This window comes from Gopherus evgoodei, chromosome 4 (genome assembly GCF_007399415.2).
Source record: "Gopherus evgoodei ecotype Sinaloan lineage chromosome 4, rGopEvg1_v1.p, whole genome shotgun sequence".
Classification (NCBI taxonomy): Eukaryota; Metazoa; Chordata; order Testudines; family Testudinidae; genus Gopherus; species Gopherus evgoodei.
Genome location: NC_044325.1, coordinates 131,592,294 through 131,605,256, shown reverse-complemented (window position 1 = coordinate 131,605,256; position 12,963 = coordinate 131,592,294). Strand labels below are relative to the sequence as shown.

General features: G+C 52.3%; 1 protein-coding gene across 3 annotated transcripts in view; it reads left to right on the top strand.

Annotated features, from left to right (window-relative positions):
* The window catches only part of LOC115650746 (copine-5), a 197,947-nt gene that overhangs the window by 20,553 nt on the left and 164,431 nt on the right, over positions 1 to 12,963 (top strand). For all 3 annotated transcript variants that reach the window (XM_030561100.1, XM_030561101.1, XM_030561099.1), the window contains exons 2-3: positions 6,810 to 6,850; positions 10,885 to 10,931. In XM_030561100.1, coding sequence (XP_030416960.1) covers positions 6,810 to 6,850; positions 10,885 to 10,931 — 88 coding nt within the window. The remainder of the gene's footprint in view (positions 1 to 6,809; positions 6,851 to 10,884; positions 10,932 to 12,963) is intronic.

Below are 12,963 nucleotides of genomic sequence, written 5' to 3'. Positions count from 1 at the left end.
CTCAATCATCAAGTGGCCCCACTGGCAGTTTAGCAGGCTCCCTGCTTCTGATGTACTTAACTTTTTTTTTTTTTTTTGCTATTACTTTTTGAGTCAACGATTTAGATGTTGGCATAGAAAGTACGCTTATTAAGTTTGCGGACGATACCAAACTGGGAGGGATTGCAACTGCTTTGGAGGACAGGGTCAAAATTCAAAATGATCTGAACAAATTGGAGAAATGGTCTGAGGTAAACAGGATGAAGTTCAATAAAGATAAATGCAAAGTGCTCCACTTAGGAAGGAACAATCAGTTTCACACATACAGAATGGGAAGAGACTATCTAGGAAGGAGTATGGCAGAAAGAGATCTAGGGGTCATAGTGGACCACAAGCTTAATATGAGTCAACAGTGTGATACTGCTGCAAAAAAAGCAAACGTGATTCTGGGATGCATTAACAGGTGTGTTGTAAACAAGACACGAGAAGTCATTCTTCCGCTTTATTCTGCGCTGGTTAGGCCTCAACTGGAGTATTGTGTCCAGTTCTGGGCACCGCATTTCAAGAAAGATGTGGAGAAATTGGAGAGGGTCCAGAGAAGAGCAACAAGAATATTTAAAGGTCTTGAAAACATGACCTATGAAGGAAGGCTGAAGGAATTGGGTTTGTTTAATTTGGAAAAGAGAAGACTGAGCGGGGACATGATAGCAGTTTTCAGGTATCTAAAAGGGTGTCATCAGGAGGAGGGAGAAAACTTGTTCACCTTAGCCTCCAATGATAGAACAAGAAGCAATGGGCTTAAACTGCAACAAGGGAGATTTAGGTTGGACATTAGGAAAAAGTTCCTAACTGTCAGGGTAGTTAAACACTGGAATAGATTGCCTAGGGAAGTTGTGGAATCTCCATCGCTGGAGATATTTAAGAGTAGGTTAGATAAATGTCTATCAGGGATGGTCTAGACAGTATTTGGTCCTGCCATGAGGGCAGGGGACTGGACTCGATGACCTCTCGAGGTCCCTTCCAGTCCTAGAGTCTATGAGTCTTTGGCTGGCTGTTCTTCAAATTCTCTTTTGGCCTTCCTAATTGTATTTTTACACTTCATTTGCCCGTGTTTATGCTCCTTTCTATCTTCCTCACTTGGATTTATATTCTACTTTTTAAAGGATGCTTTTTGCCTCTCACTGCTTCTTTTATTTTGTTGTTTAGCCACGGTAGCACTTTTTTGGTTCTCTTACTATGTTTTTTAATTTGGGGTATACATTTAAGTTGAGCTTCTATTATATTGTCTTTAAAAAGTTTCCACACAGCTTGCAGGGATTTCACTTTTGGTGTTGTACCTTTTAATTTCTGTTTAACTGACCTCCTTATTTTTGTGTAGTCCCCGTTTCTGAAATTAAATGCTACAGTGTTTTCCCCACTACAGGGATGTTAAATTTAATTATATTATGGTCACTATTACCAAGCGGTCCAGCGATATTCACCTCTTGGACCAGATCCTGTGCTCCACTTAGGACTGAATCAAGAATTGCCTCTCCTTTGGTGGGTTCTAGGGCCAGCTGCTCCAAGAAGCAGTCATTTAAGGTGTCAAGAAACTATGTACCTCTCTGTCCTCAGCTCCTCCAGTTCAGCCACTCTCATCTCCAAAGCCTGTATTTGGTCTTTGAGGGCCAGGAGCTCCTTGCACCAAATGCACACGTATGCCACCTGCCCATAGGGCAAATAATCATACATGCTGCATTGGGTGCAATAAACTGGATAGCCCCCACTCTGCTACTGGACTTTTGCCTGCATTTTTTTTTACTTCTGCAGCTGGGTCCTTTGTTGATGTTTTGTTTTTATCAGGGGGTGTTTTTGGCTTTAAGTTTAAAGACTATTACATGCATCTAGCCCCCACCCCCACACTACCCCTCTAAACCCTGTTAGCCGATCCTGTCTGCTTCCATCAGGAACTTCTCTAGTTCTTTTTTGGAACCCTGTAGAGTTTTGTCCTTCACAACATTCCCTGGCAAGGAGTTCCACAGGTTGACTGTGCATTGTGGGAAGAAATACTTCCTTTTGTTTGTTTTAAACCTGCTACCTACTAATATCATCAGGTGACCCCTAGTTCTCGTGTTGTGTGCAGGGGTAAATAACACTTCCCTATTGATTTTCTCCACACCCGTCATGATTTATAGAAATCTATCACATCTCCCCCCCCCTTAGTCATCTCTGTTTTAAGAAGAATAGTCCCAGTGTGTTTAATCTCTCCTTATATAGAAACTGTTCCATACCCCTAATCATTTTATGGCTCCACTCTTTACCTTTTCCAATTCTAATATATCTTTTCTGAGATGGAGCAACCAGATCTGCACACACTGTTCAAGGTGTGGGCGTACCATGGATTTATATAGTGGCATTGTATTTACTGTTTTATTATCTTTCCCTCTCCTAATGGTTCCTAATGCTTCTGTTTGCTTTTTTGACTGCTGCTGCACATTGAGTGGATGTTTGCAGACAACTATCCACAATGACTCCAAGATCTCTTTCTTGAGTGGTAACAGCTCATTTAGACCCCATCGTTTTATATGTATAGTTGGGATTATTTTTTCCAACGTGCTTTACTTTATGCTTATCAGTGTTGAATTTCATTTGCCATATTGGTGCCCAGTTTTGTGAGATCTCTTCGCAATTTCTTCACATTCAACTTGGAACTTAACTAGCTTGAATAATTTTGTATCAACAGCAAATTTTGTTACCTCATGTTCACCTCCTTTTCTAGATCATTTATGAATATGTTGCACAGCACTGGTCCCACTACAGATCCTTGGGGGACCCCCCCTATTTACCTCTCTGCATTCTAAAAACTGACCATTTATTCCAACTGTTGTTTCCTGTCTTTTAATCAGTTACTGGTCCAGGAGAGGATCTTCCCTCTTATCCTATGACTATTTAGTGTGCTTAAGAGCCTTTGGTGAGGGACCCTGTCAAAGGCTTTCTGAAAGTCCAGGTACACTATATCCACTGGATCATCATTGTCCACACATTCATTGACCCTCTCATAGAATTCTAGCAGATTGTTGAGGCATGATTTCCCTTTACGAAAGCCGTGTTGACTCTTCCCCAACAAATTGTATTCATCTATATGTCTGATGATTCTGTTTTTTACTGTTGTTTCAACCAATTTGCCTGCTCTTTTTCTGTGTGGGAAAGCCATGAGTGATCTCCTCACTGCCCTGCAGGTGTGGGGATGCCCTGAGTGAGTGCTTCACTCCTGATCAGCATGCCGAAGGGGCGGTGCAACTCATGGTAAGATCTCCCAGCTGGGCAATGGCAGAGCTGATCCACCAGCTTGGTGCTAGGGACTCTCCCATCAGCCAGTGGGGGGGTGTCATAACATTTTTTCCCAGATCTGGACCTTAGCGTCCAAAATATGGGTGTTAGCATGAAAACCTCCAAGCTTAGTTACCGGCTTGGACCTGGTAATGCTCCCACCAGCCAGGAATTATACAGTGCCTAGCTCACTGTGGTCTCCCCAAAACCTTCCCTGGGGGACCCCCAGACTCAGATTCCTTGAGTCTCACAACAAAGGGAAATAACCCCCTCCCCTTGTTTCCTTGTTACTTCCTCCCAGGCTCCCCTCCCTGGACGACCCTAGGAGATTCCCTGCTTCCAGTCCTGGAAACACAAGTACCGAGAGAGCTAATCTCTCTCCCCCCCTCACCCAGAGGGTATGCAAAGTCAGGCTTAGTAAATCTAACACAAAGAGATTTCCCCCCTGACTTCTTCCTCCCACCAATTCCCTGGTGAGCTGCAGACTCAATTCCCTGGAGTCCCCACTAAAGAAAAACTCCAACAGGTCTTAAAAAGAAAGCTTTATATAAAAAGAAAGAAAAAAGGACATTAAAAATAGGCTCTGTATCAAGTTGACAATATACAGGGTCAATTGCTTAAAAGAAAAATGAATAAACAGCCTTATCCCAAAAAGAATACAATTTAAAACATTCCAGCAACTACACACATGTAAATACAAAAGAAAACAATATAAACCTATTGTCTTACTATCCTTGTACTTACAACTTGGAAACAGAAGATTAGAAAGCCAGGAGATAGAAAAATCACGCTCAGAGCCGAGAGGGCACAGACACAAGACAAAGAACAAAGGACTCACACCCAAAACTTCCCTCCACCCAGATTTGAAAAAGTCTTGTTTCCTGATTGGTCCTCTGGTCAGGTGTTTCAGGTTACTGGTGTTACCCCTTTACAGGTAAAAGAACATTAACCCTTAGCTGTCTGTGTATGACAGGGGGCAGGGTCTGGTGCATTCGCTGTGAGGTGCGGAAATGCTCAGCTACTGGAAGGGGAGGGGTGCACTTTCTTTAACCCCTGCCATGCCAGTGAGCTTTGCTAGAGCTGCCCCGCTGAGTCTTCACCATGGCATGTGACACATCCCTTGCCATTGCCTCCCCATCCTGGCTGTTCCTGTGTTGGTGCTTGCTCTTGGGTTGGTTTCCAGCAGCCCCCGAGAGCGCTAGGCAGCTGGGCAATGGGGACAGAGGCTGAGTGTCCCCTGTGCCAAGTATCTGAGGCCTGGTATTGCCCATCAGGCCATGTAGGGTGCTGCAGGGTGCACGGTGCTGAGAGAGGGCTGCATCCTCTGGGAAGGAGCATGAGCACTGACTGAGAGCAGGGCCTGGGTTCTCTCCCTTACCCCAGTGTCCCTTCATTGACTTCACTGGAGTCACTCCTGATTTACACCAGGGGAATGAGAGGAGAACGGGGCCCAGTGGAGTCACTCCTGATTTACACTGGTGTAACTGAGTGCAACATCTGAACCAGAGAGCTACAGCTGCAGACACCCATGGAGGGTCTGGACCATTGTTTTGATGGACAGTCTTCCTGTGGTCGAAGGGAAATGCACATCTTATCAATGGAGGAATCAATAATCTGCAGGCTGTAATGGCGATCATCACTGGGGATCTCAAAGCACTAAACAGCAGCCTCAGACCAGATACTGAGGTAGCACCAGAGCACCCTCAGCCTTCCCTGCAGCACCACCCACTCCCTTTGGTAGAGCCCTGTTGTCTCTGTATTCCCCGGGAGACCCCAGGGGTTGAGGCTCCGGGAAGGTCTTGGACTACTTTGCTTTTTGTGCATTAGCAAAGCCTACTTGGGATATTCCCTCAGCTCGCTGGCAACAATTCAATCTTGTATCCTAGCCACGGCCCAGCCAATCCTGCTCCTTGTACCACGCGCAGCACTCAGTGGAGCTCAGCTCCCCCTGCTGTGTGGAGAAAGAGGCTGGATGCAGCTTCGCCAGCTCTATGTGTTCCTGCCTGAGGGGCTGCCATGCAAAGCGCATCGTCCTTTCTGCTACGCCGGTGGCTGGACCCCCCTCCCCGGTGTCTGAGCCCACTGCAGATGCCTAGCGAGCAGGGGAAGCCCTTCCCCAGAGCGAGAGGGCTGGTAAATCCCAAGTATCAGGAGACAGTAATGGGAAGCACATGTGATATTCTGATAACTTGCCTGCTCTGGGCTAGGGAGGAGGAGAGGGGATGGAGACAGAGAGAAAATACTGACTTAGGGTGGGGTTGCCTTCTCTCACTTCTAGAACCAGCAACTGCTGAAAAACATGGACTGACGCGCAGATGGTGCAGATCAGCTGCTCTGATCTGTCGGGATCTGTGCTGGTTTACACCATCTGGGGTCTGGCACACCTGTGCTGGCAAGCACAGCTCCTGAGTGCTCGTTTATTTCCTTTGAGGTCCGAGGCTCACTGGCTGATGGTGCCAGGTGTCTCCAGTGAACAGGCAGCTACATAGATTGTACGCTCACCAGGGCAGGGCCTGGCTTCTCATTACATGTGTGTGGCACCTGGTGTGATGGGCTCTGACCCTCGCTGGCACACCTAGGCTCCACCGCAGCATCAGTAATCACACTGCCCATCACAGCCCGGGAGAGCCAGGCTTCCTACCACTGACCTCTGCCAGGGCATCTCAGCCCTGCCCTGTCAGGTCTGTCCTCCAGTCTCCACAGCCCACTCACCCTTGGGCTCTCTGCTGAGGCTGCAAACGAGGAAGTCAGTTGTCATGTTGGTTTTCTGTCAACGCTTGTGTGTTTGAAAGGAGCCTGAGACCCACTGAATTCATTTCACACAGGCCAGGGCTTGGGGATGACAGCGGTGGCTGAGCAGGGATGCCTGAAGCCATTGAATCAGTGGCCATGCTGCTGTTATCGTAGGTCCTGCTGTGATGTGTTTGGTCTGGCTGAGCCCTGCAGTTCGCTGGTGGAGAGATGGGGCAGCAAATGTTGGGTTTGGCATATTTGTGGTAGCAGCAGCTTTTCCTGGACTTTCTTGGCATTTGTGGAAGTACGGAGAAGCCCTGTCTTAGTCAAGGGCTGTGGTGCATTGGCACAGCCATAGTGGGGAGCCCAGATCTGGACGTCAGGACTGAGGGTCACTGGCAGACCTGGGTGTGAGAGTCCCCAGGACTGGAATAGCAGAGGGGCAATGGGTGAGGAGTGAAATACATCAGCTGAGCAGTGTGTGGGGTGGGAGCCCAGAGCTAGGATTGAGGGGCTCAGGCCAGGGAGTGCTGCATACCAGAACTGAGCTGCGTTGGCAGCTAAGGAAGAGGAGCAGTTTGAACAGGAGACAGGGGTTGAAAGGCCCAGAGCTTAGAGGTGGCTGGCAGCTGGAGGGAGCTACGACCCAGATGTGGGTCATGCCCACTTCAGGCTGGAGCTTGGCAGGGCTGTGAAGTACCTCTGCCCAGAAACAGTCTATGGGGACCCCTTTTGCTGGGGAGCAGCCAGAGTCTCACCATAACTTGTTCTCTTCTGCTTCCTTCCAGACACCTCTTGGACAAGGACACCTTCTCCAAGTCTGACCCAAGTAAGTACCGAGAGGGGTTGTGCTGGCTGGGGCTGCTTTAGCACTTGTAAGATCCAATCTGCCACTTGGGGTCAGACAAGGAGCTGGCCTCAGCCAGAGGCCCCAGTCCTGGGAGCTGATTGGCAGAACGCTGGGGCCCGGGGCACAAGGCACAGCAAGTCGTCCATAGGACAGACCCACCTGGCTGTGGTCGGAGAGCTTCCCGCTGCCCTGGCCCAAAGCTGGTTATCGATCTGTGGTTCTGCTCTAAGTTTGTCTCCCATGTCTGATCTCGCTCAACTCTCAGTTTTGCCCTCTGGCCTGTCTGGGACTCTGCCCCGGCTCCTGCTCTGACCACTAGGTCTGACTGCCCACATCCTGGTGGTGACGTGCTAAGGGAGACCAGGGCGGCTAGGGGTCTCCTGTACAACTGCTGCTAACCCTGGTGAGAGAAGACTGGAATGCACATGGGGGGACTCAGAGGGGTTGAAGCTAGGGGTCCCAAAAGTGGGGGCCTTCTTCAACCCCCCTCCGCCTCCGGGGGCTGCAGACTTGGGCTTAGGGGGTGGGCTCTCAGGGAAGGGTCTCAGGGTCTCCTGCTCCCTGTTGCTCAGGGGTCCCAGAGAGAGCTGGGGTGGGGTAAGTCAGCACTGGAGCAGCCGGGGCGCTGTGGCCAGAGGCCTGCGCATATTGGTCTGTGAGCCCCATGCACAGCAGCGGGGGCAGGGCAAGCAATGGACAAGCTGGGATCAGTCAGCCTGGGGCTGGGAGGAAACCCTCCAGGAAAGGGAGATGCAGCACCCTGGGAACATCCTCTCCAGCCCAACCCCAGAGAACCCTTCGCAGGGGACACTGAGCGCAGGACTTCGGGGGCAGCGGGGCTCAGTGCTGGGGAGTGGGGCGCTCCTGGTCTGGAGCAGGGTCCAGCAGGCTAGTACTGAGTGCAGAGTGTGCCGCGTCGTTAGGAAATTCACCTTCCCGGGGCCCAGCCAAATGCCGTGGCCTCGTAAGCAGCTGCTCCATTCAGTAAACAGCGTTAGAATCGAGCCCACAGCTCCTTGACTTGTCTCCAAATGAAAATTTGCTGAGGGTGCCTCTCAGCTCTCGGTTTCCTCTGTGAAGCCCCCAGCCTGGTTCTGGGTGTGAAATGAGCCAGAAATCCCCCCGGGTTAGCTTTTAGCTCGTTGGTGCAGCATGAGCCTGGCCCGGCCTCCAGAGAGCAGAGACTTGGGGAAAGGATGCTGTGGGGCAGCATGTCATCCAGCACATGGCACTGCATGGACAGTCACGTTAAGCACATGGGAGTGCACATGAGGCTGCACTGGAGCAGTTATGGGGGGCAGGGGGCACTGGATGGCTCCAGGGATGGGGGTGGGGGCCGCAGAGCCTCTGTCACTGATTCAGGTCTCGTCCAGGCCAGAAGTGACTGTTTGGTGCCCCTGTGTGAGATGAGTTTGCTGGATCTCAGGCTGGTTCCTACTGACTGAAACCACCAGTACAGCTGCCTGCAGTGAGACAAGAGCCTGCGTCCCAACCTCAGGGCAGACTGGCGGGAGCAGGGCCTACACCCCACATTGGCTGAGCTTTGTGCTTAGATTTCAGCAGCCAAGTATCCAGTGTGAACGTCTCTGGCACTTCAACAGCCTGAACATGGAGTCGCAGACAGTCCCCTTGGGCATGCCAATTTGTCTCACCGCCCATCCACCTTTGTGGTAGCTGGTCCCTCACCACAGACCACAGCAAAGTTCAGGTCACTCCCAGTCCCAAAGGACCAGTCACTTCCCCCAGCTCAGCTGCACCTTAGATCTCACCCCAAGGACAAGGCTTGGAGCCAATCCTCTAACAAACTGTCTACAGATGTATTAAGTAGGGAAAGGAAATGAGAATTATTGACAGAGGAGTCAGGGTTTCGGGGGGGTGGGGTCCTGACCCTCGGGAACACTGGGGCCCAGGTCTTTAGACTCAGGGGGGAGCTCCGTGGTTCAGTGCTTCAGCTCCGCGACTCCATACCCGGCTTCAGGCCTGAGGGGGGCTCCGGGTCTTGGGGCTTTACCTATGAGGGGAGCACTAGTTTCAACCCCAGTGTCCCTCCCCCCACGTAGCTAAAGCCCTGAGCCCTGTGCCTGCCCTGGCTGAAACCGGGAGCAGAGCTGTGTGGAGCCCTGAGCCCCGATGTCCCCCGCAAAGCTGAAGCTGGGAATGGAGCTGCAGGGCTGAAACCATGGGCCCAGGCACTCCCCCAGGTCTAAAGCCCTGAGCCCTGGTGTGGGGCAGAAGCCCTGAGCCCCCTGCTGGGAGCCCTGGCACCCCGAGGGTCAGAAACCTCGACTCTCCCACCGTCCTGGAGCCCTGACCCCGCCCCCCACGTCTGCAGCCCCAACCCTGCTCCCGTGGCTGATGTCCCTAATGTCTTGTTCAAAGTTACGAACAACCTCCATTCCCGCATTTCTGAGGTTTTACTGTAGAAGCTTCTATAATAAACAAGCTGTATACGTCCTTTAAGGCTTCTGGAGATCTCTTACTTATGTCTAGTATACCTCACGGTCCCTCCCCCCTTCCCCCGAGTCCAAGCAGCACAGAGATCCAGTTCCTCCTTGTTAGGAGTTTTTATCCCCTTCTTGCCGTGTGCTCTGAGCTGTAAACTCAGCCAGTGGGAGGAATCCACTCATGACCCATACAAGGGCAGAACGGCCAACATCTTTCATCCTCTTCAACGTCTCCCAATAGTCCACCTGGTGTCAATGGACCTCTCCTATGGGGCCGAGCCTCACACCTTCGGTTGGAGCCCAGCCCTTCGCACTAGCTAACGTCTCTCTCCCGGCAAGCACTCAGTAAAGTACGAACATGGAACATGTCCCTACAGTTCGAATACAGGAAAAGCAGTATTATCCGGCCCTGTACCAACCAGAATGCCCTATAAACCGGCATTTCTAATCTTCATAGAAAATCCAGTTTATAGTCTGGTTAGCACGGGCCTGGCAGGTTCCCTGCCTGGCTCTGTGTGGCTCCCCAGAAGCGGCGACATGTTCCTGGCTGCTTCTAGGCAGAGGACTGGCCATGAAGGATTCAGAGTGCAGGAGGGGGTGCAGGGCGCAGGCTCTGGAAGGGAGTTTGGGCACAAAGCCACGTGTCAGATCCCCTGCAGTGATTCGTTCCACACCCCCTGAGGTGGAGACGCTGCCAGCTGGGCAAGCTCAGCATGGCTCCTGTCAGCCCTGCTGGGGGAGGCCCCTGCTCTTCCCCCACCCAGAACAGAGGTCCCCAGTTTCTGGTCCCGTGTGTGTTGGGTCTGATCAGTGATTCTAGGCTTCTTTAAAGGCAGTTGGATAGCGCTAGCAGCCCCTGCTCTGGGCACATGCCAGGCTGGCATGGGGACTCTGCTCAGGCCTCTGAACAATGCCCTGTAAGTGCTGGGTAAGGCCTGGCCTGTGCTGAAACCATTTCAGAAGAATCTGGGTTATGCAGCTTGGCCTAGACTCAGCCTCCTTGGTGCTGATCCGTGGGGCAGGGGGGCAGCAGGCGTCTGAGGGATGTAACCCTGCTCAGAGCAGGGCATGGTAGGAACGATGTCTGCACTAATGCATGCACTGATGGAGAACCAGTGTGGCCCCTTGGGCAGGGCATTTGGCTGGGACTCAGGCTTCTATTCCTGCCTCTGCCACTAGCGGCTGGATAACCTTGGTCAAGTCGCTTCCTTTCTCTGTCCCTCAATTTCCCCTCCCACCCTCTGTCTGTCTGGTCTGTTTAGGGTGGGGAATATCTCTTAGTAGAGCCTGTAGAGCAATGGGGCCCTGGTGGGAGCTGCTGGGCGCTAGTTGTGATGCAGCTAATGCTGACCAGTGGGGAGGTGTGTGGGGGGGAGGGGAGCCAGAGAGATCCCCTTGAGGGACCAAAATCTTTGGCTTCCAAATCAAAAAGGCGACACTAGAGCCCCACCCTCTTCTTCCTCGGAGTGGGAGGAAGGTTCCAGTCTGCTGGACCAGATGCCCCAAAGGAGAGGCGCGTGCCAGTCCAACTGCCCACATTAACCTGCTTCCTGTTCTCTTTCCCCGCAGTGTGTGTGCTGTACACCCAGGGGATAGAGACCAAGCAGTGGAGAGAGGTAAGAACTGTGCCATTTTTTCCTATTTCTGTGGGAGCAGCTGGGTCCTGGGTGGGGCACAGAGGTGAGAGAGGCAGTTGGGATCAGTGGTGAGAGCTTGTGGCCCCTAGGGCTCCATTCCCAGCTCTGCCGTTGATTTGCTCTGTAACCTCGGGTGAGTCTGTGCACTGTGACGTGCCTCAGTTTCCCATCTGCAAAAGGAGGTTAATGCTGCTGGCATGGGAACTGTGGGAGGGAATCTGGGCTTGTCTGCAAAGCGTGTTGAGAGCCTCATTGAACGGTCCCCAGAAAAGGGCAAAATATCCAGCAAAATGAGTAAGGAAAGTCTGGAGGAACAGCCCGGTGGGGTGTGGGGAAGTGGGAGGATTCACCCCACATCCTGCCCCAAGCTTGGTTGAGCTCAGAAAACCAGACACAGCGTACAGCGTGACTCCTGCTCTCCCTGGGAGGAGAGGCCCTGCAGACTGACATAACCAGCCACCCGGAGTACGAATGCGAGGCTGATGTGCCCAGTGCCATGCACAGCAACGTGGACTGCTCCTCGGGCCCACACTCATCAGTTGTGAATGGTGCGGTGATCAGAGCGGCTCTGCCTTGCAGCCTCCCAGGCTCGGGGGAGGAGGGGGGAGAGTGCTGGGGGCAGCAGCCCCGGAGTCGGGGTATTTGAACATGAGTGGTTAATAACAGAGAGCTCCGGTGATTAGTGGGCACACGTGTGTGATTAGACACGAACATACATGAACGCATAGATACATGTGAGCGCTCAGACACAAGCCCATACCCATCAGCAGACACACAAACACACATACACACACGTTTACACATGTACACATGTACACACAAATACACTTGTACACACACACAGTAGAACCATCGCACCTGAACCCTTCTCCTCCAGAGCCCCCCCAAGACCCATGTTCCCACAATATGCTCCCCTGGCATTGAAGAGACCCCTCTGGGCTGGGCTCCCATGTCCCCGGCTCGGGCCTGACAACTCCGAGCTCTCCACTCGGGTGCACAAAGAGCTTGTGTGGACAGCTGGGCCCCACTCTGGGGCTCTCCGCGGGAGGGGCTGTTTCACCGATGCCTGCCAGCCGGACAGGCCACGCAGTTTGTGACAAAGGAAGTGCTTGTGGGAGGAAATGGGGAGCTGTCAGCATTGAAAAGAGTAGGAAGGGCCCTTGTGACATAAGAGCTGAATGCATGTGTGTGTGCATGTGTGTGTGTCCCTGTGTAAGGGTGTGCACGTGTGCATGTCCGTGTGCATGCATGTGTGTCCCTGTGTGAGTGTGTGCACATGTGTGTGTGCGGTTCATGTATCAGGAGTTTTATCACGTATAAAGCCAGGAGGGATGACTGTGATCATCTAGTCCAACTCGCTGGCTAGCACAGGCCCTAGAAGAGTCCCTAGAGCAGTGAACCCCCACTCCCCCCGAGTTACAAACTGCAGTGATGCAGAACCCACTGCATGTGCCCTTTAGTCAGTTGTTCCACTGGCTAATGCCCTCCCCCCCACCGAATAGACTCGGCACCTTCCTTCCAGTCTGCAGTTATCTCGCTTCAGCGTCAGCCACTGGCTCTTGTTAGACGTCCGGCTGCTAGAGCATCTGTTATCCCATTGCTGTTCCCCACGAAGGTACCAGACTGTGATCAAGCCGCCCCTGGGCCTCCTTGTAGCCAAGCAGATTGAGGTCCTGGAGTCTCTCTCTTTAAGGGATGTTCTCCAACCACTCGTGCTCCAAACCCTCCCCAACTGACCAGCATCCTCCTTGAGCTGGGGGCCTCAGGCCTGGACACAGGGTCCAGCAGCGTTCGCAGCAGTGCCCAGCACAGATGCCAGAATGCCTCCCTGCTCCGGCTCCAGCTTGGTGCCACGTCACAGGCTGGTGTTAGCCCTTTGGCCTCGGCGCCACTCCGGGAGCTCTTGCTCAGCAGGTTTCAGGAAGCCCCACACAATGAGCTGAACTCTGCTTGCCATGACACTGGCAGCCTCCTGGCTCCCTCACACTTTCATATGCTTCAAGGTCGGTCC